Source organism: Coregonus lavaretus (genome assembly GCF_964263955.1).
Source record: "Coregonus lavaretus genome assembly, chromosome: 21".
In the NCBI taxonomy this organism is placed as follows: Eukaryota; Metazoa; Chordata; class Actinopteri; order Salmoniformes; family Salmonidae; genus Coregonus; species Coregonus lavaretus.
This window is the reverse complement of record NC_140008.1, coordinates 13,699,753-13,720,498: the sequence shown is the minus strand read 5'-3', so window position 1 is coordinate 13,720,498 and position 20,746 is coordinate 13,699,753. Positions and strand designations below refer to the sequence as shown.

The 20,746-nt window shown below is 42.8% G+C and overlaps 1 protein-coding gene across 1 annotated transcript; it reads right to left on the bottom strand.

Annotated features, from left to right (window-relative positions):
* Positions 1-952: 952 nt before the first annotated feature.
* On the bottom strand, positions 953-17,251 carry LOC311149235 (transcription intermediary factor 1-alpha-like). The gene is made up of 18 exons (XM_084186321.1): positions 16,581-17,251; positions 16,064-16,182; positions 13,773-13,920; positions 13,401-13,533; positions 11,511-11,627; positions 11,238-11,352; positions 10,696-10,842; positions 10,407-10,521; positions 9,668-10,068; positions 8,487-8,636; positions 7,898-7,997; positions 7,513-7,567; positions 7,241-7,376; positions 6,620-6,978; positions 6,169-6,307; positions 5,933-6,007; positions 2,373-2,528; positions 953-2,164 (listed from the first exon to the last, which is right to left on the bottom strand). Exons 1-18 carry the CDS (start codon positions 16,840-16,842, stop codon positions 1,892-1,894), a joined length of 3,000 nt encoding a protein of 999 aa, XP_084042447.1. The 5' UTR covers positions 16,843-17,251; the 3' UTR covers positions 953-1,891.
* Between the last annotated feature and the right edge of the window lie 3,495 nt (positions 17,252-20,746).

Here is a 20,746-nt window from a genome sequence, read left to right as displayed (position 1 = left end):
AATTACTTCTAAACAATTATCTTAGACAGGAGTGGCAAAATATAGAGGCAAGTTTAGGATGCACTGTTACACAATAAGAGTATCACGTTTCCACAGACTGCATTCACATCACTTGGCTGTGGCGGCATTGGAAAGTAGAGCAAAAACGACCTTCATCTTTAGATATCAACCAGAAGGCAACACTTATACTGTTGGTATATATCCTTATCTTATCTCCTGTCTGGGTTCATGTGTGTGGGGTGGGGTAGGAACACAGGACCAGTGTAAAGATATGGCCATAAAAGGATGCCTTGTGAGGAGGACCAGACTCAAACCCAGATGCTTAGGATTTATTTGAGATACTATTCAAACAGGTAGGGTTTCATGTTTTCGGAAGATGAGCAGGGACTCTGCTGTCCTGACATTAGGGGGAAGCTTGTTCCACCATTGGGGTGCCAGGACAGAGAAGAGCTTTGACTGGGTTGAGCGGGAGCTGCCCTCCGGTAGGGGTGGGAGGGCCAAGAGACCAGAGGTCACACACACCCCACTTTCCCCTCCCCTCTCCTTTTTACCCTTTAACGAGAAACAGCAGCTCAGGGCAAACTCAGAGCTCTTAGGTAGAGGAAATTAGAGTGGCTGAGATCAATTTTAAATGGTGCTAATCTTCTAGAGGGCACTGAAGTCCTTTTGAAGCACAACCCGACTTGTCTTGCACTCTCCATGTCACCCAGCATTGGGCCACTAACATGTCCTGTACTGTAGGTTATCTGGGCCTGCCCTTTGGGGCCTCATGTCATGATTAATTACTACAGTTCACTTATAGAGAATTAGCTATTATCCCTTTATTAAACTATTCACACTGTGATAGACCTATTCATCACCAATATATTACATTTCCTTCACCCCAGAAAACATGTCTTACTGTAAATTCTGAATGAATACCATGTAGACACCAAACAGCAATAAGAATCATAAAGTAAGATATTGGACATTGTTTATTTTACCCTGTAAACAGCTGCAAGTATTTTTTATGAATAAAATATTTTGGTTTTCAGAAGTAGCTATGGTCTGAAGTCATGAGAAAACATGGCAAACGAGAGGTTATTTGGGACTGCATGAGAAACAAAACACATTTTGTTGAATCTTTACTTGCCTGGTTTAAATCAATGATCATCGTAAGTATTTACATATACTGCATAAAAATCACTACAACAATGTAAAATTGAAATACATTACATATTGAATGGCTCATTGACAAATGACAAAACAATGATGGAACAAAGACAAAGTTCTATTGTTGAGAATAATAAAGTAGGCCTTGTCTCATGCTACCAGCCATCACACTGTAAACTAGAACTAGAGTCAAGGCTACTGTAGGCCTGAACAACTAGACCTCGCACAGCTGACATGTTCATGAAACTAACACTTCATACAGTCTTGCAATAACAACTGAAATAGTCTTATGTTTTATCAGGCTGGTTTGATACCTTTGACGTGTTTTCACTTTACCAACCTGGATTAACCTCGTCACAGTTCTTATTCCCCAGAAGATACGCAAACCATGTTACAAGAACCAGATCCACACAGGCTGCTGGATTATCTAACACCTTATTTTTCTGTTTTCATATTTGATACTCAGGTTCTTTAGTCATAGCAACACTGTATTAGTACAGCATTAATGTAAACCAGTCTAAACCAGTCTAAACCAGGTATAGTAGAAGGAGGAGAGGGTTTTGGTACCCTGCTTCACTGTTCTTTTGTGCAAAATGATTCGATCACAGAACATGGAGGGAGTATTTTGGCACGTCTAAGAAAGTCTGACTTTCTCAGAGGATAATATTCATTACTAGTATAGGCTAGTACTGGCAGTGTTATTGACTGATAAAAGTCGATGAAATGACGATGTGTGCACTCATACGGTCTCTTCCTCTCCCTTTGGTGAGTTTAGCTGAGCAGGAGTAGGAGTACACACCTCCTGGGTCTCAGAGCACCTGCGCTGATGCTTTGCATGCTGGGAGCTCTCCTCATCAGGGGTTGTGGGAGGGGGAGGAGAGACGGGAGGGGTCACAGGACTGATGACCTCAGACTTGACCTCTGGAAACATCCGCTCAGGGTAGAGGAACTTCAGCTGCTCCTCAAAGAACCTCTCCAGGTTTCTCCCTGCAGTGGCAACCTCAGTGTCAGCCTGGCATGGGAGAAAAGAGACAACAGATGTATGTGGTTGTTTTACCTCCTAACTCATTCTGGATAAGAGTGTCTGCTAAAACTAACATGTAAATGACAGAAACATTGTAAAAACAGTCCATCCACACACATTAACAGAGTAATTAACCCATCTGTGTAAACTAAGGCAAGAGGCCTCTTCTGGAGAGCGTTAGTGCCGTCTAGTCTACCTCATTGAATGCTGCAATATTCCTGAAGATGAGTCGGATGTCTGATACAAACTCAGCAGGTGTCTGGTAGCAGGGGCTCTGCCTGGATTCCAGCTTGCTCTTCACAATGGACAGAACCATCGGCGTCTTTGGGGTCTGCTGGTTCTCTGGCATTACCTACAGAAAAATACAGAGGCTATCACAATATACAAAACTATAAAAAGTGTTTCTCTCAATGTCCCTTTTCATGGCTATAAAGTGGATGATAAACCAAGGAGACATTTCAATCCAAAAACAGGCCTCTCATAACCTCTCTGTATTGACCAATAGACATCTTTAAGTACAGTAACGGTAAGCCTATGTCAGTGTTTCCCCTATATTCATTTAGCAGCGCCAATCCAAAAATATGATTACAAAAAATGTAATATTTCTACCGAGATGCGTTTTTAAGATCACAGTGACAAGTTACAACATTTATATTTGTAGCATTTGATGCATTCAGAGTCTTTTGGGGGTTTTCAATTAGGTAAATGCAGATGGGAAACCCCGTGATTCAGCCGATGTATTTAAAGCCGCTATGCTGCATCAGTTAGGCTACAGGTTATAATGCTTTTAAAGGGGAAATAATATTTCAGATGGTGTCAGCATAATTCAAATTTCATTCATTTTGGAGTAGAATGCCCTTTTAAAAAGTCACCTTCTCACAGTTGTTGTACAAACAAAAATTCCCGGGGGGCATGCCCCACCCCACTACCTTTGCTGAAAAAAATCCTAGGTGAAACACTGCTCAGTATGTGATTTTATCCTAGGATGTTTTTTCCCTGCGTTTGATTGGTTAAGGTGGGGCCAGGCCCTGTGTTGTCAGTGTGCTGCTGTGGCTGCCCCTCTTGCCCAATCACAAATCAACCCTGAGCACCTACCCCCTGGCCTATGCACTGAGAGACTTTTATCGGAATAAGCGGCCAAAGAGCAAGGTGGAGCACGGCGCTTGTAACGCCAAGGTAGTGGGTTCGATCCCCGGGACCACCCATACACAAAAAAAATAAAAATAATGTATGCACGCATGACTGTAAGTCGCTTTGGATAAAAGCGTCTGCTAAATGGCATATTATTATATTATTATACAGATGTTAGATCTTAATTTGACCTATATTGCCACAGTAAAATAATCCTGGAGCAACAGGATTTAAACGTTTAGTCCATAATGTTGCTTGATCGGTGGTTAGTATTCAGACCTCTTGACTTTTTCCACATTTTGTTACTTTACAGCCTTATTCTAAAATTGATTAACTTGTTTTATTTCCTCATCAATCTACACACAATACCCCATAATGACAAAGCAAAAACAGGTTTTTAGATTTTTTTAGCACATTTTTACAAAATAAATAACTAAGATATTACATTTACATAAGTATTCAGCCCCTTTACTCAGTACTTTGTTGAAGCACCTTTGGCAGTGATTACAGTCTCGATTCTTCTTGGGTATGACGCTACAAGCTTGGCACACCTGTATTTGGGGAATTTCTCCCATTCTTCTCTGCAGATCCTCTCAAGCTCTGTCAGGTTGGATGGGGAGCGTCGCTGCATAGCTATTTTCAGGTCTCTCCAGAGATGTTTGATTGGGTTCAAGTCTGGGCTCTGGCTGGGCCACTCAAGGACATTCAGAGACTTGTCCCGAAGCCACTCCTGCATTGTCTTGGCTGTGTGCTTAGGGTCGTTGTCCTGTTGGAAGGTGAACTTTCACCCCAGTCTGAGGTCCTGAGCGCTCTGGAGCAGAATTTCATCAAGGATCTTTCTGTACTTTGCTCCGTTCATCTTTCCCTCGATCCTGACTAGTCTCCCAGTCCCAGCCGCTAAAAAACATCCCCACAGCATGATGCTGCCACCACCATGCTTCACCGTAGGGATGGTGCCAGGTTTCCTCCAGACATGACACTTGGCACTCAGGCCAAAGAGTTCAATCTTGGTTTCATCAAACCAGAGAATCTTGTGTCTCATGGTCTGAGAGTCTTTAGGTGCCTTTTGGCAACCTCCAAGTGGGCTGTCATGTGCCTTTTACTGAGGAGTGGCTTCTGGACACTCTACCATAAAGGCCTGATTGGTGGAGTGCTGCAGAGATGGTTGTCCTTCTGGAAGGTTCTACAATCTCCACAGAGGAATTCTGGAACTCTGTCAGAGTGACCATCGGGTTCTTGGTCACCTCCCTGACCAAGGCCCTTCTCCCCTGATTGCTCAGTTTGGCCAGGCAGCCAGCTCTAAGAAGAATATTGGTGGTTCCAAACATCTTCGATTTAAGAATGATGGAGGCCACTGTGGTCTTGGGGACGTTCAATGCTGCAGACATTTTTTGGTACCCTTCCCCAGATCTGTGCCTCGACACAATCCTGTCTCAGAGCTCTACGGACAATTCATTCGACCTCATGGCTTGGTTTTTGCTCTGACATGCACTGTCAACTGTGGGACCTTATATAGACAGGTGTGTGCCTTTCCAAATCATGTCCAATTAATTGAATTTACCACAGGTGGACTCCAATCAAGTTGTAGAAACATCTCAAGGATGATCAATGGAAACAGGATGCCTGAGCTCAATTTCGAGTCTCATAGCAAAGGGTCTGAATACTTATGTAAATAAGGTATTTCAGTTTTTTATTTTTTATACATTTGCAAAAATGTCAAAAAACCTGTTTTCGCTTTGTCATTATTGTTTGTAGATTGATGAGGGAAAAAAATAATTTAATCAATTTTGGAATAAGGCTGTAAAGTAACAAAATGTGGAAAAAGTCAAGGGGTCTGAATACTTTCCGAATGCACTGTAACCGTGTGTTAGTGTGGGTTTTCAGTGAATTTATGTAAATCATGAAGCTCATCTGCATTTCATGCGGTGCAGGAAAATTATTAACAACAAAAGAGTGATCAAATTAAGATCCTAAATCTGTACCTATTCAATTCTCACATCTCCTCTGTAGCTCAGCTGGTAGAGCACGGCGCTTGTAACGCCAAGGTAGTGGGTTCGATCCCCGGGACCACCCATACACAAAAAATGTATGCACGCATGACTGTAAGTCGCTTTGGATAAAAGCGTCTGCTAAATGGCATATTATTATTATATTATTATTATCTCCACATGGATGTAAAGGTAAGGAGTTACTTTTTGTGATTGTGCATTAGTCTCTCCATTCGCCAAGGGGGTCTAGCCTGGGATTGGGCATTAGTCTCTCCATTCGCCAAGGGGTTCTAGCCTGGGATTGGGCATTAGTCTCTCCATTCGCCAAGGGGTTCTAGCCTGGGATTGGGCATTAGTCTCTCCACTCACCAAGGGTGATCTTGCCTGGGATTGGGCAATTGCCTCTTCACTCACCAAGGGGGTCTAGCCTGGGATTGGGCATTAGTCTCTCCATTCGCCAAGGGGTTCTAGCCTGGGATTGGGCATTAGCCTCTCCACTCACCAAGGGTGATCTTGCCTGGGATTGGGCATTAGCCTCTCCACTCACCAAGGGTGATCTTGCCTGGGATTGGGCATTAGCCTCTCCACTCACCAAGGGTGATCTTGCCTGGGATTGGGCAATTGCCTCTTCACTCACCAAGGGGGATCTAGCCTCCTGGAAGTCAGCACTGAGCTCACTGCAGTACATCTTCAGCAACAGTCTCTCACATTTCTGCAGAGAGAGAGAGAAATACAACACACCTTTACATTACATCAACCCCAGAGCTGATGTATTGTAATAAGATTACATTAACACTTTATACAGAGATAAACACCTCAGGTAGGCCTGATAAATTATTGTCTCTTTAAAGTACAGTAAAGTACAATACTGACCCTTTTGTCCACAGGGCAGAATCCTCCCTCAGAGTCTGGTTCCTCCTTCACTGTTCTGGGTTCTAATCTGCTGATGTCACAGTCATACACCACCTCAGGCACTGACAGGTCACGGCAGAATGAGCAGAACCACTCCCCACTGAAAGAAAAACATCAGCAGGCCAATAGAAACTAGAGTGTAATAACAACATTACAGCATCTATTTCAGATAACCAATCCATTTAATTTAATCCCATTTAAAGGCAGTGCATTAGGTACAATAGGTAATCTCACCCAGTGAGGGCCGATGTGAGTGCAAGCTTTTGCTCCAACCAAGCAGAAACACACCCGATTCTACTAATCATTGTCTGTAGAATCATGTGTGTTCCTGCTTGGCTGTAGCAAAATGCCTGCACCCACTCGGGCCCACCAAGAGTAAGATTATCCACCTCTGTCCTAGGGCCTACAGTACCTGGGTAATCTGAGGAGGGTGGGGATGTGGCAGGAGAGGTGGAAGACTTTGGGACACTTGTCACAACACAGCAGCAGCTCTCCTCCATTCTGACACACAGCACACCAATCCTCATTAGGGTCCTCCTCTGGAGCTGGGCCCCGACTGCCTAGCTGCTGCTCTGCCCCCAGAGAGTGGCTCTGCTGTGGGGCTTGACTCGGGTCCCCTGACGGCCGTGGAGGCTGTGGTGGGGTCTGGGCCTTTTCCTCTGTGCTCTGAGGAGAAATCTGAACTTGTTGTTCCCCTCTATCTTGCCGACAGGTTTGGGCCTGTATCCCCGTGCTGCTGTCTGGGAGGTTGGGTCTCAGGTTACTCTGTACCTGAAACACACAAACAAACACGCATACTTAACAGAACACTCAAAAACAGAACAGTGACCTCTCAGGGATCACCCAACAGCAATCCTGGCATTGAACACTATAATGACATCACAGTATATCATTACTGTGCTGTTACCATCTAAAAATACTGTGGCTCAAAGACAAATAAATCACCCATACCATTTCAAGTAACACATGCAATAAGATGTACATGTAATCATTATCATTAGTTTATTTCCAGTCCATCCATCTGTCCTCTTACACAGCTGATGTCGTCCTCTGGCTCGTCTTTGATGATGATGATGGGTCCAGGCGATGACCTTCGTCTCCTCTTGGCAGCTGATCCCCCAGCTCCATACGCCTTCTGCTGCATCTCAAGAGGTTTCCAGGAAACAGTCCTTCAATCAGCCAATCAGAAGGAAGGTGAGAGAAAGAGAAATTGAAAGAATGGCACATTGGAGATTATTATTATTTTTTAAATCAAAATGTCATGCCTGTATAGAATTCATGAAGAATGAGAAATCATCATCTTACCCTGGTTTCTCCTCACAGGATATAGCAGTTAGTCCTGCATGATGGTGTCCTTGTGCTAAAGGAAGATAAATTGTATTCCTCATACGTCTTATACAGGGATGGAAGTTAAGCTAGCCTGCTTGACCGTGGCTAGTACTTTTCAGACCGGGCTAGTAGAAAATGTGCCAAACTAGCCCGCTGACTAGTGAAAGTTTTGTCTTTTCAAATATCCCATAGAATAGATTTTGAACCCGGGCTAGTAAACATTGATGTCTACTAGCCCGGCTGGACAGTGCCCAAAATCCTGAAGTTCCATCCCATGTCATATATACAAGAAGTATTGTATGTGTTTTCTTATATTTCGTTGTGTAGTATTAGTAGAGTAGTACACAACACCAATACATACCAGTTCTGTATGGGAGGGAAGCTGGTAGGGTCTGAGGGAAGTTGGGTCTTATTATCTGGACAGGGCCTCCAGGGTGCTTGTTGTGATATGCAGACTCCATCTAAAGATTTCACTACATCAATTAAACTGCTAACATTCTGATTCTTAACAACATAATGTTACAGATTGATATGTGGATGTGAATTGGAGCTACAGTTACGCTAAAATATACTGGCACCCTTGCATGATTCACTATTTCTTCTCAAATACATTTAAATTGAGAAAATGTTTGGTGTTCTTCACGTGTATATGTTTGATTTACACCTGCACATGACCCCCCAAAAATTATCTAAACTGACATTTAGATTTTTCAATTCAAATAAAATACAATTGCCTGGACTACATTTTTCGGAATTCAAATGAATAGGTTGGAGGCAGGTGATTGTGCTTTACTGTGGAATTTATCTCACCTGAGGTAAGTGGCAGGTGCCTACAGGGTAAAAATAGCCATTCAACTCAGTTTTGAATAGAGGAAACAGAACATTCTGCTCCATTGCACTCCATTGTAAAGTGCAAGGGTGCCAGTATATTTGAGCGCAGCTGTATGTACCTGCTGCTGTCGTGAGTGAGGAGAACTGAGGCTGCCGTTGCTAGGCAGTGGTGCATTGTGGGAGAAGTGAGGCATTGGGTTGAATACATCCATGTGTTTGAGTGCATAGCTGCTGGGGCTGCTCACCAGGCCTCTCAGTGATTGGACAGCCTGTGAGTGAGACAGACATACAGTTGGAGACAGAGTCAGACAGAGCAATTCCATCAACAATAAATGTCATATCTCTTCTTATGAGTCGATGGTGGTGACAGACAGATGAAATGGTGTGTCGTCAGTCTGTGATTGGTTATGTCTGGGATAGTAGCCTGTGATTGGTTATGTCTAGGATAGGAGCCCCTGGCTTTCACAACACAGAGCAGAACAGAAGACGGAACACAAACAAGCCACTTGTGAATGTTCCAGAACGCTTTGCTTAAGCACTTTGTTTTGAAACAGCCTTCTTTGTTTTGGTCTAGGTCCAAGCCTGCAGGTGCAACAGCCAATGGTGAACAGTTTTTACTTTGGGGAGAAAATGCATAGAAACTGGAATTTTGAGTTCCACAGACAATATGATAAGGGGTTATATAACTAAAGATGTGATACACTGTTTTGTCAGAAATGTACTCATGAAATAATGAGACTAGACATTGCCCTGACGTAAATAGCCTATTTCAACCATTCCCTCCTGACACTGTATATAATTCAACAGTGATGACACATTATAAAGTCAAACTAAACACAAGGCCTAGTGTATAAATGATCTATAACGTGGCTCTGTTATAAAGAACAGTGCTTCAAGGCTCCACCTCAACAGCTTGTTCACATCAACCATGACGCAACTCTTGTCTGAAATCTACAGGCAGTGGATTGTCCTCTTGATTTGCCTGTATTTTAGAGCTAGTATAAAACAGCCTTAGCCCCAGACTAAACACTGTAGACAAGACATATCTATCATCATCTCTGGAGGCTTTGGGCCTGTTCTGTATCACATGTGAGCAGCTGCACTTGGAGATTTAGCCCTTTTTTATATCCATGTTTTTTATTCATATGATTCAAACTGATCTTGACAAGTCAAGACATAAATTGCCCAGGATGTGAAGGCTGTCTGCTCCATTTGGGACGACGTCATCCACTGTCTGCGCCTGTTAAGAATCCCTGTCAATCAAACTGACACACGCACGGACGAGCACACTCTTTCCCACCTGGGGCGGATATCCAGGGCTTGGCAGGGTGCTGGTGGGACTGAGATGGATTGCAGGGGGGGCAATGAACCTCCGGCCCTGCTGGGGCATGGGGGGGAGAATCTGGGAGGGAGAGCCACCCTGGAGGGGCCCTGGAGGGGGTCTCTGGAGCCGCATGCTCTGGTACCAGGCCCAGGGTGGGGTCTGGGGCTGCCAGTGGGGCTGCTGGGCTAGTTTCTCCACCTGCATCTGGAGCTGAGCCAGGGTGTTGTGGTTGTGGGGGGGCAGGCGGGGCTGGGAGAGGCCTGGGGGCAGGCTGTTGGGGGAGCCTGAGGGGCCCTGCCCAGGATGGGGGAGTTGATGAGGGATGCCCTGAAAGCCGCCCAGCTGGGGGCCTGGGACATTCTCCACCACTAATGAGCCTGAGGGAACAGGAAGAGAGAGTCGGCTTCAGCATAACATGCATAACGAAAGAGCTAATACACTGACCTGGTACCTATCTTTTATTTCAAGAACAAACTGCGCCATACCAAACCCATCCAGTATTACTAAGATTATTACAATACTACTACTACCACCATTAGTGCACACTGCAAATACTAATTTACTACCACTACAAGAACTACTACTACTACTACTATTTCTCCCTGTCCAACAGATAATGTTCTCCCCCAACATAAAACACTGCAATTTAAATGTTTCAATGAAATAGAGTTGTAAGATTTCAGTGTAGCCACTCTCATTGAGCTTTCTCGCTTACCCAGATCGACATTTGAAGCCCAGAAGCCTGATCGACACTGGAAACGCACAGTGCTCTGCGGTACAAACGAGGTATTGCATTTAGCCCGCAGGAGGTTTCCGATCTGAAACAGAATCTGCAGCAGAAGGGATGTTATTAATAATTTGGAGAAACGCTGAGAAAACACAAGGCATATGTTCTGCATTTCATCAATGCTTTACACCATGGGCTCCTGTCTGGCTTTAGGGATAGTGGAAGCCTTGGAGCCTGTGGATGGAGGCTGAGGGAGAGTACGGGAGAGAGGCCTTACCAAACGTTTGCAGTACAGGAGAGCTGTGCCACCGTTCCTAGCTGTCGCCCATTTTGTGAAGTTGATCACGTGATCCAGGTGTCTGGACAGATAGCCAATATCCTCCTTCTGCTTCTTCAGACCGCTCTCATGATCCTTTGTCAGGCCCTTCAGGGGATAGGAAATAAATGGAGAAGTCAGAATCTGGGGAGAGGCTCTAAAGACACTCCTGACCTCTAAAACAACTAACCAAAATCTAAAACTGACCCCTACTTTAACCAAACCTTAACCTAATTTAACCAATTCTGGAATTAAATATCGTTTTGCTGGTCAGGAGTGTCCGTATAGCCTTTTCCCAGAATCAGTGGCATTTCAACACTGCCTTCAGGGTAAGCTCCTGTCATGACAATCAAAACATTTGCAGGCCTTTCCATTTCCTCCTACTCTCTGCACTCATAATGAATACAAAGAAACCTGACAAATCCTAGTCGGCCTACCTATGGAAACATGAGAATATACAGAATCATCATAATGTTAGAGATGTGATTATGATCATACTGTACCTCAAGCTGATTGACAAGAATCTTTCCCTTTCTGTTGATCTCTAGTATCAAACTACAGATCGACTTCTTGATTTCATTGTGAACTGATATGCGGTTCTCATCAACTTGAAGGAGTCTGAGAAACATGAAAGACATGAACAAATTCATCTTACTAAACAAAAAATGTATTTGAATTTGCGATGGAAGGACATAGTGTTCCCATTTCACTATACATTTTGTACATATACAGCAAGCATAGAGATTCTCAGATGCAAAATAAAATGCATATTGTACCCATTGTTTATGGAGTTTGACACATCTTCGATGACCTTCTTTTTTTCCTGCAGCTGACGATTCATATCCTCCATGTAATGTTTGTGATTCTTATAGGCATCCTCCAGAAACTGGTAACTAAGTAACATACCATAGTTAGCTAATTCGTTGTTACAAAATAATTGAAATCAACTTGAATATTGAACAGCTTTAGTCACAATCAATCAATCAATCAATTAATAGAGTGGGGGAAAAAAGTATTTAGTCAGCCACCAATTGTGCAAGTTCTCCCACTTAAAAAGATGAGAGAGGCCTGTATTTTTCATCATAGGTACACGTCAACTATGTAGGATTTTTAATGAATTTATTTGCAAATTATGGTGGAAAATAAGTATTTGATCACCTACAAACAAGCAATATTTCTGGCTCTCACAGACCTGTAACTTCTTCTTTAAGAGGCTCCTCTGTCCTCCACTCGTTACCTGTATTAATGGCACCTGTTTGAACTTGTTATCAGTATAAAAGACACCTGTCCACAACCTCAAACAGTCACACTCCAAACTCCACTATGGCCAAGACCAAAGATCTGTCAAAGGACACCAGAAACAAAATTGTAGACCTGCACCAGGCTGGGAAGACTGAATCTGCAATAGGTAAGCAGCTTGGTTTGAAGAAATCAACTGTGGGAGCAATTATTAGGAAATGGAAGACATACAAGACCACTGATAATCTCCCTCGATCTGGAGCTCCACGCAAGATCTCACCCCGTTGGGTCAAAATGATCACAAGAACGGTGAGCAAAAATCCCAGAACCACACGGGGGGACCTAGTGAATGACCTGCAGAGAGCTGGGACCAAAGTAACAAAGCCTACCATCAGTAACACACTATGCCGCCAGGGACTCAAATCCTGCAGTGCCAGACGTGTCCCCCTGCTTAAGCCAGTACATGTCCAGGCCCATCTGAAGTTTGCTAGAGTGCATTTGGATGATCCAGAAGAGGATTGGGAGAATGTCATATGGTCAGATGAAACCAAAATATATATTTTTGGTAAAAACTCAACTCGTCGTGTTTGGAGGACAAAGAATGCTGAGTTGCATCCAAAGAACACCATACCTACTGTGAAGCATGGGGGTGGAAACATCATGCTTTGGGGCTGTTTTTCTGCAAAGGGACCAGGACGACTGATCCGTGTAAAGGAAAGAATGAATGGGGCCATGTATCGTGAGATTTTGAGTGAAAACCTCCTTCCATCAGCAAGGGCATTGAAGATGAAACGTGGCTGGGTCTTTCAGCATGACAATGATCCCAAACACACAGCCCGGGCAACGAAGGAGTGGCTTCGTAAGAAGCATTTCAAGGTCCTGGAGTGGCCTAGCCAGTCTCCAGATCTCAACCCCATAGAACATCTTTGGAGGGAGTTGAAAGTCCGTGTTGCCCAGCGACAGCCCCAAAACATCACTGCTCTAGAGGAGATCTGCATGGAGGAATGGGCCAAAATACCAGCAACAGTGTGTGAAAACCTTGTGAAGACTTACAGAAAACGTTTGACCTGTGTCATTGCCAACAAAGGGTATATAACAAAGTATTGAGAAACTTTTGTTATTGACCAAATACTTATTTTCCACCATAATTTGCAAATAAATTCATTAAAAATCCTACAATGTGATTTTCTGGATTTTTTTTTCAAATTTTGTCTGTCATAGTTGACGTGTACCTATGATGAAAATTACAGGCCTCTCTCATATTTTTAAGTGGGAGAACTTGCACAATTGGTGGCTGACTAAATACTTTTTTCCCCCACTCTATATAAAATCAATATTTATTTAAATAGCACATTTCATTCAAACAAAAATGTGCTTTTAGATATATAGATTTTTAAAATCAATAGGGGCTCATCAGTATTCAGTACTTGTGGTCCTTATGCTTGAGTAGCTGACAGTCTCGACAGGTTGGTAGATCACAGGTCTCACAGAACAGCTTCAGGGGCTCCTGCTTGTGGATTTCACAGAACACTGGCCTCTGAGTGGAAACACCCACAGACTCTGGAAAACCAATAGGAAAGCATTTAAAAGCCAGAAGTTAATCTTACTGTAATCAATTCCGATCTTTCAGGTACTGTACAGGTATGCAATTCATCTCAGGCTTTTTGTACTGTATAGGAGGATGTGAACTTTATTTTCATTGAATCAACAATAATATAATGTAAATACAGTTTCTGGTTGTTGTAGGTATTTCCTTGACAATCGTTGCTGCCACAGTCAGACAGGAAGCTGTACTGTACCTTGAGACACATCCCCCTTCTGTCTGATGGTGTGGTCTTTGGTGAACTTGACCCTCTGGTGGGCCTCCACGCAGGTGGCACACATGAACTCCACACAGTCCACACAGAAACCTGTAGTCTCTGTGTTGTCCTCACAGCTCATACACAGCTACGGACAGGGAAGAGAGTCCAGTCAGACATAAACATCTACAGAGAGACAGGTATACAGACCAGTCAGACACATACAATTGAAGTTGGAAGTTTACATACACTTAGGTTGGAGTCATTAAAACTAGTTTTTCAACCACTCCACAAATTTCTTGTTAACAAACTATAGTTTTGGCAAGTCGGTTAGGACATCTACTTTGTGCATGACACAAGTAATTTTTCCAACAATTGTTTACAGACAGATTATTTCACTTATAATTCACTGTATCACAATTCCAGTGGGTAAGAGGTTTACATACACTAAATTGACTGGGCCTTTAAACAGCTTGAAAATTCCAGAAAATGATGTCATGGCTTTAGAAGCTTCTGATAGGCTAATTGACATAATTTGAGTCAATTGGAGGTGTACCTGTGGATGTATTTCAAGGCCTACCTTCAAACTCAGTGCCTCTTTGCTTCACATCATGGGAAAATCCAAAGAAAACAGCCAAGACCTCAGAAAAAATTTGTATACCTCCACAAGACTGGTTCATCCTTGGGAGCAATTTTCAAAAGCCTGAAGGTACCACGTTCATCTGTACAAACAATAGTACGCAAGTATAAACACAATGGGACCACGCAGCCGTCATACCGCTCAGGAAGGAGATGCGTTCTGTCTCCTAGAGATGAACGTACTTTTGTGCGAAAAGTGCAAATCAATCCAAGAACAACAGCAAAAGACCTTGTGAAGATGCTGGAGGAAACAGGTACAAAAGTATCTATATCCACAGTAAAACGAGTCCTATATCGACATAACCTGAAAGGCCGCTCAGCAAGGAAGAAGCCACTGCTCCAAAACCGCCATAAAAAAGCCAGACTACGGTTTGCAACTGCACATGGGGACAAAGATCGTACTTTTTGGAGAAATGTCCTCTGGTCTGATTAAACAAAAATAGAACTGTTTGGCCATAATGACCATTGTTATGTTTCGAGGAAAAAGGGGGTTGCTTGCAAGCCGAAGAACACCATCCCAACCGTGAAGCAAAGGGGTGGCAGCATCATGCTGTGCGGGTGCTTTGCTGCAGGAGGGACTGGTGCACTTCACAAAATAGATGGCATCATGAGGAAGGAAAATTATGTGGATATATTGAAGCAACATCTCAAGACATCAGTCAGGAAGTTAAAGCTTGGTCACAAATGGGTCTTCCAAATGGACAATGACCCCAAGCATACTTCCAAAGTCGTGGCAAAATGGCTTAAGGACAACAAAGTCAAGGTATTGGAGTGGCCATCACAAAGCCCTGACCTCAATCCTATAGAAAATGTGTGGGCAGAACTAAAAAAGCGTGTGCAAGCAAGGAGGCCTACAAACCTGCCTCAGTTACACCAGCTCTGTCAGGAGGAATGGGCCAAAATTCACCCAATTTATTGTAGGAAGCTTGTGGAAGGCTACCCGAAACGTTTGACCCAAGTTAAACAATTTAAAGGCAATGCTACCAAATACTAATTGAGTGTATGTAAACTTCTGACCACTGGGAATGTGATGAAATAAATAAAAGCTGAAATAAATCATTCTCTCTACTATTATTCTGACATTTCACATTCTTAAAATAAAGTGGTGAGCCTAACTGACCTAAGACAGGGAATTATTTACTAGGATTAAATGTCAGGAATTGTGAAAAACTGAGTTTAAATGTATTTGGCTAAGGTGTATGTAAACTTCCGACTTCAACTGTACATAGCTACTGACAGTCAGTCTTATTACTTTCAACGAAAGTTAAGTCAAATGTGAACTTGAACTTATTATGCCTCAGCACAAACAGAATATCGGTTAGAAAGTAAACATTAGAATTTAGAGCCTGAAATCTGCCCAAGGCAAAACTGTGTGTCTGTGGTAGTGACATTGATATTGGAGATAATGCGAAGCTTCAGCTTTCCCTCTGTATAATGCTCATGAGCTACTAAGCTGACAAACACCTGGCATCTTGGTGAAATGGCTTGGTAACTGACTGAGAGATCCAGGCTGCTGAACAAGCTTTGCTTGGGTTACCCCTAGTCTATTTTTACAGGGGAGCCATGAGTCAGGCAAGTGAGACTATGTCCAATAATACACAAAGGAATGTACATTCCAGCAGTAACCTATATTGACCAGTATTTCCACCCACCTGAACAGTCCTCTCCACGGTGCTGCTGGAAGCCTCCACTGAGTCCCTCACAAAGAAGTTCTCCATCACGTCCACCTCCATACACTCCTGTCTGCACACTGGGCAGCGAATCACATTCACTGTAATTGGGAAGATGGACAGACAAACACATCATGCATACATAGTGAATGAAGTTCCACACACAACGATAATGATTAAATATATCCAAGAAAGCACAAGAACATGTGCCCAAAGAGATAAGACTCACTCCCTCCCTCAAACCCCACTCTTCCAAATCCAAAGCCAGCTCATCACATGTCTGAAATTGTAATTGTGCATTAAATTCCTCTTGGTAGATGCAATGACATAAAATGCAGATTCATTGTTTTAAATACATCACAGATAGGATGCAATAGTGGGTTTTGCACTTGTCTTGCACAGACTATGCAATTTTACACACCCGGATGCACCTTCACTTATACAGTCATTGGGATGCACTGTCTCGCGTATCTATTGTTTGTAAACATGAGCAGCTCACGTGGTTTCGTCGAGCTGTTAGTGTCTGGCATTGCCAAATTCCTGGAAGGCGACGGCAAACACTTCTTACAAAAAGAGTGGAGACATGGCAGAAGTTTTGGTTCTCGACTGTGAAAGTTAAAATGACACACGGGACAAGTGTCCAGAAAATTCAAGGTGCCTGTCTGCTCGTTGCAGGCGTTCGTGTTCTCCTGAACTGGCATACTCTCTGCTTCGTTCTCCACAATAATGACAGCATCATCGGACTCTGCACCTTCATCCATCGCTGCTATACTTTTATTAAAACAACACTGAGAAAGAAGAACCCCTGTCTATCTATGTCACCTTGCAGCGAGCTATCCAAACATGCAGGTATTCCCAAAAATGTCCATTCAAAACAATATAACTAGTCTAGACATCCTTCGTTCTCGTCGGTGTTGTGTTGCCTCTGGAACGCTCCAATGTCTCCTTTGGTCAACATCCGCGTGCAGATGAGATCCCTTTTGTCAAATGCTTTCAGATATTCAGCATAATCAGCAGCGCAGCACTACGCATTTATAACTTAATTAAATCCCTTGTTTGCAGACACACAACAAATATATAAGCTATTTGTGTGATTGTTTGCAGGCTACAGTACTGTACAACAGCGCCTATGAATTAAATCCAATCCAGATGCTGCTTGTATATTTCTCCCAGACAGCTTCTCCGCGCGCAAGCTGCGGTATCTGAAATGGGTGGGGTCATGTGTAGTAAAGCACTGTGATAGGAGGGAAATGTGTGCTCCTTTCAAGCGCGCGCTTGTTCCCATAAATTGAATTAATTTAGGGACTTGTCCGTCACTGAATTTCTAAACCATTGTCTCACGTCTGGTAGCGCAACGGCCGTCTGCACTGATGTCGTGTCGCGTTAGAATGACGCCATCTGACGGAAGACAATGGAGACCGTTCAAGTGTGGGTGTCACTTGTTTTTATATTGGTCATAGGAGAAGGCTCTGTACATGTATGATGTCCCTGGGACAGCAATCATATAAACATATATTTTTTAAATTGCACAATATAAATTCCAAATGAAAATATAAAAATATTGAGCGAATCACCCTAAACTGCAAAAGTTTATTCCATACTGTAATTTTATTTTAAAGGTAGACTCAGCAATATGACATAGATGCAGAAAGTAAACAGCATAGTGGGTAAATTTCCACAATAACTAAGAGCGTGAGGCTCAACTTCTCCGCTGTTTTGGTGCGTGAAGTGAACCTGTGCACATGCGAAGATATCTGCGGTTCTGCTCGTGGCAGTTGGCAGCTGAGTCTACCTTTAAGGCCTTCCCACACTGTACATCTGATTCAGTCTTTTACGATTATTACATGTCACACTGTGCGATGTTACCAAATTCAAATCTTGATATCAACCTGGCCAGATTGTATGCTTTGCTTCAGTTTTGTCGTTGAATTCTGCGATTGGCTTGCAAGGCTACAGTGCCTTCAGAAAGTATTCAGCGGTGCCTGGTTTCCTCCAGACGTGACGCTTGGCATTCAGGCCAAAGAGTTCAATCTTGGTTCATCAGACCAGATAATATTTTTTCTCATGGTCTGAGAGTCCTTTAGGTGCCTTTTGGCAAACTCCAAGTGGGCTGTCATGTGCCTTTTACTGGGGAGAGGCTTCCGTCTGGCCACTCTACCATAAAGGCCTTATTGGTGGAGTGCTGCCGAGAGGGTTGTCCTTCTGGAAGGTTCTCCCATCTCCACAGAGGAACTCTGGAGCTCTGTCAGAGTGACCATCAGGTTCTTGGTCACCTCCCTGACCAAAACCCTTCTCCCCCCATTGCTCAGTTTGGCTGGGTGGCCAGCTCTAGGAAGAGTCTTGGTGGTTCCAAACTTCTTCCATTTAAGAATGATGGAGGCCACTGTGTTCTTGGGGACCTTCAATGCTGCATACATTTTTTGGTACCCTTCCCCAGATCTGTGCCTCGACACAATCCTGTCTCGGAGCACTACGGACAATTCCTTCGACCTCATGGCTTGGTTTTTGCTCTGACATGCACTGTCAACTGTGGGGCCTTATATAGACAGGTGTGTGCCTTTCCAAATCATGTCCAATCAGTTGAATTTACCACAAGTGGACTCCAATCAAGTTGTAGAAACATCTCAAGGATGATCAATTGAAACAGGATGCACCTGAGCTCAATTTCGAGTCTCATAGCAAAGGGTCTGAATACTTATGTAAATAAGGTATTATTTTTTGTGTTTTCTTTTAATACATTTGCAAAACGGTCTAAAAACCTTTTTTCACTTTGTCATTATGGGGTATTGTGTGTAGATTGATGAGGATTTTTATTTATTTAATCCATTTTAGAATAAGGCTGTAACGTAACAAAATTTGGGAAAAAGTGAAGGGGTCTGAATACTTTCTGAATGCACTGTATGTCTGGATTTTATTAGAGCTTTGATCAGCATGAAAAACCTGGTGCTACCTGAGCCTGATGAGCCATATATTACATTCATTTTATGAGCCCTACATTAATGACATTTAATGAGCCTGAGCCCAAAAAAGCCCAAATGATTGTGCCATTATCCAATATATACAGTATATGATATAGGCTACTGCACATTACGCACAACATCTCTTGGGTAAATAAAGGAAACTAGCTTCAGTAGGCTAATATTTTTTAATGTGAACTATATTACTGTACTGTATTGTATTATACTGTATTATATGGACTGGAATTAAGCATAGTTCAAACCATGATATAGCAGATGAGAACATGCAATTCTGGTGCATCACATGCAGCCTCAAAGTTCCAAGTATAGGGTAGCGACTTAGATTAATTTAGAAATATAATAGGGCCTATTATAATTAGTAGGCGCATGTATACCTTTCATAATCTTTTCCCTAATGTTATTAGCCTACCCCCTCTTTCTCTCTCTATTGTTCCTTCATTCCTTCCTCGCTTTCAACAGTTCAATTAAATATGTTTTGTTGTCCTTATCTTCATTATTCTAATGACATCCTTGAATAATATAGTACTAGAATTAGATGAAGAAGAGTTTCACTTATCTTCACAAAGATTGAATGGTTATGGGTCTGAATAAATAACTACTATAGCCTACTGCCATTGTGCATTTGCTCTTCTTTTAAACTACCTGTGAGTTCTATTGGCTGCTGTATTTAACATTCAGCAAAAAAGAGCTTGCATCCCTTTTCGAATAGTCTATTGGTAAAAGAAATGCTAAAAAAAAAAGCTATTCTATTCTAGTCTAGCTTTTCATGCATGGGACTCCAAGATCTAAGGAGCGTTTTTTTAAGGATAGGCCAGCGGAGCACAGGTGCTTGCATATTGCCAAGACACAGAGGCTATAAATTAGAAGCTTATTATGAATAACCCATCATTAATTAGCTAAATATAAGGCTAATACTGCATTTAATGTATTACCTGAAAGAGGTAGGCTATGACATGTACAGTGGGGAAAAAAAGTATTTAGTCAGCCACCAATTGTGCATGTTCTCCCACTTAAAAAGATGAGAGAGGCCTGTAATTTTCATCATAGGTACACGTCAACTATGACAGACAAATTGAGAAAAGAAAATCCAGAAAATCACATTGTAGGATTTTTTATGAATTTATTTGCAAATTATGGTGGAAAATAAGTATTTGGTCACCTTCAAACAAGCAAGATTTCTGGCTCTCACAGACCTGTAACTTCTTCTTTAAGAGGCTCCTCTGTCCTCCACTCGTTACCTGTATTAATGGCACCTGTTTGAACTTGTTATCAGTATAAAAGACACCTGTCCACAACCTCAAACAGTCACACTCCAAACTCCACTATGGCCAAGACCAAAGAGCTGTCAAAGGACACCATAAACAAAATTGTAGACCTGCACTAGGCTGGAATGACTGAATCTGCAATAGGTAAGCAGCTTGGTTTGAAGAAATCAACTGTGGGAGCAATTATTAGGAAATGGAAGACATACAAGACCACTGATAATCTCCCTCGATCTGGGGCTCCACGCAAGATCTCACCCCGTGGGGTCAAAATTATCACAAGAACGGTGAGCAAAAATCCCAGAACCACACGGGGGGACCTAGTGAATGACCTGCAGAGAGCTGGGACCAAAGTAACAAAGCCTACCATCAGTAACACACTACGCCGCCAGGGACTCAAATCCTGCAGTGCTAGACGTGTCCCC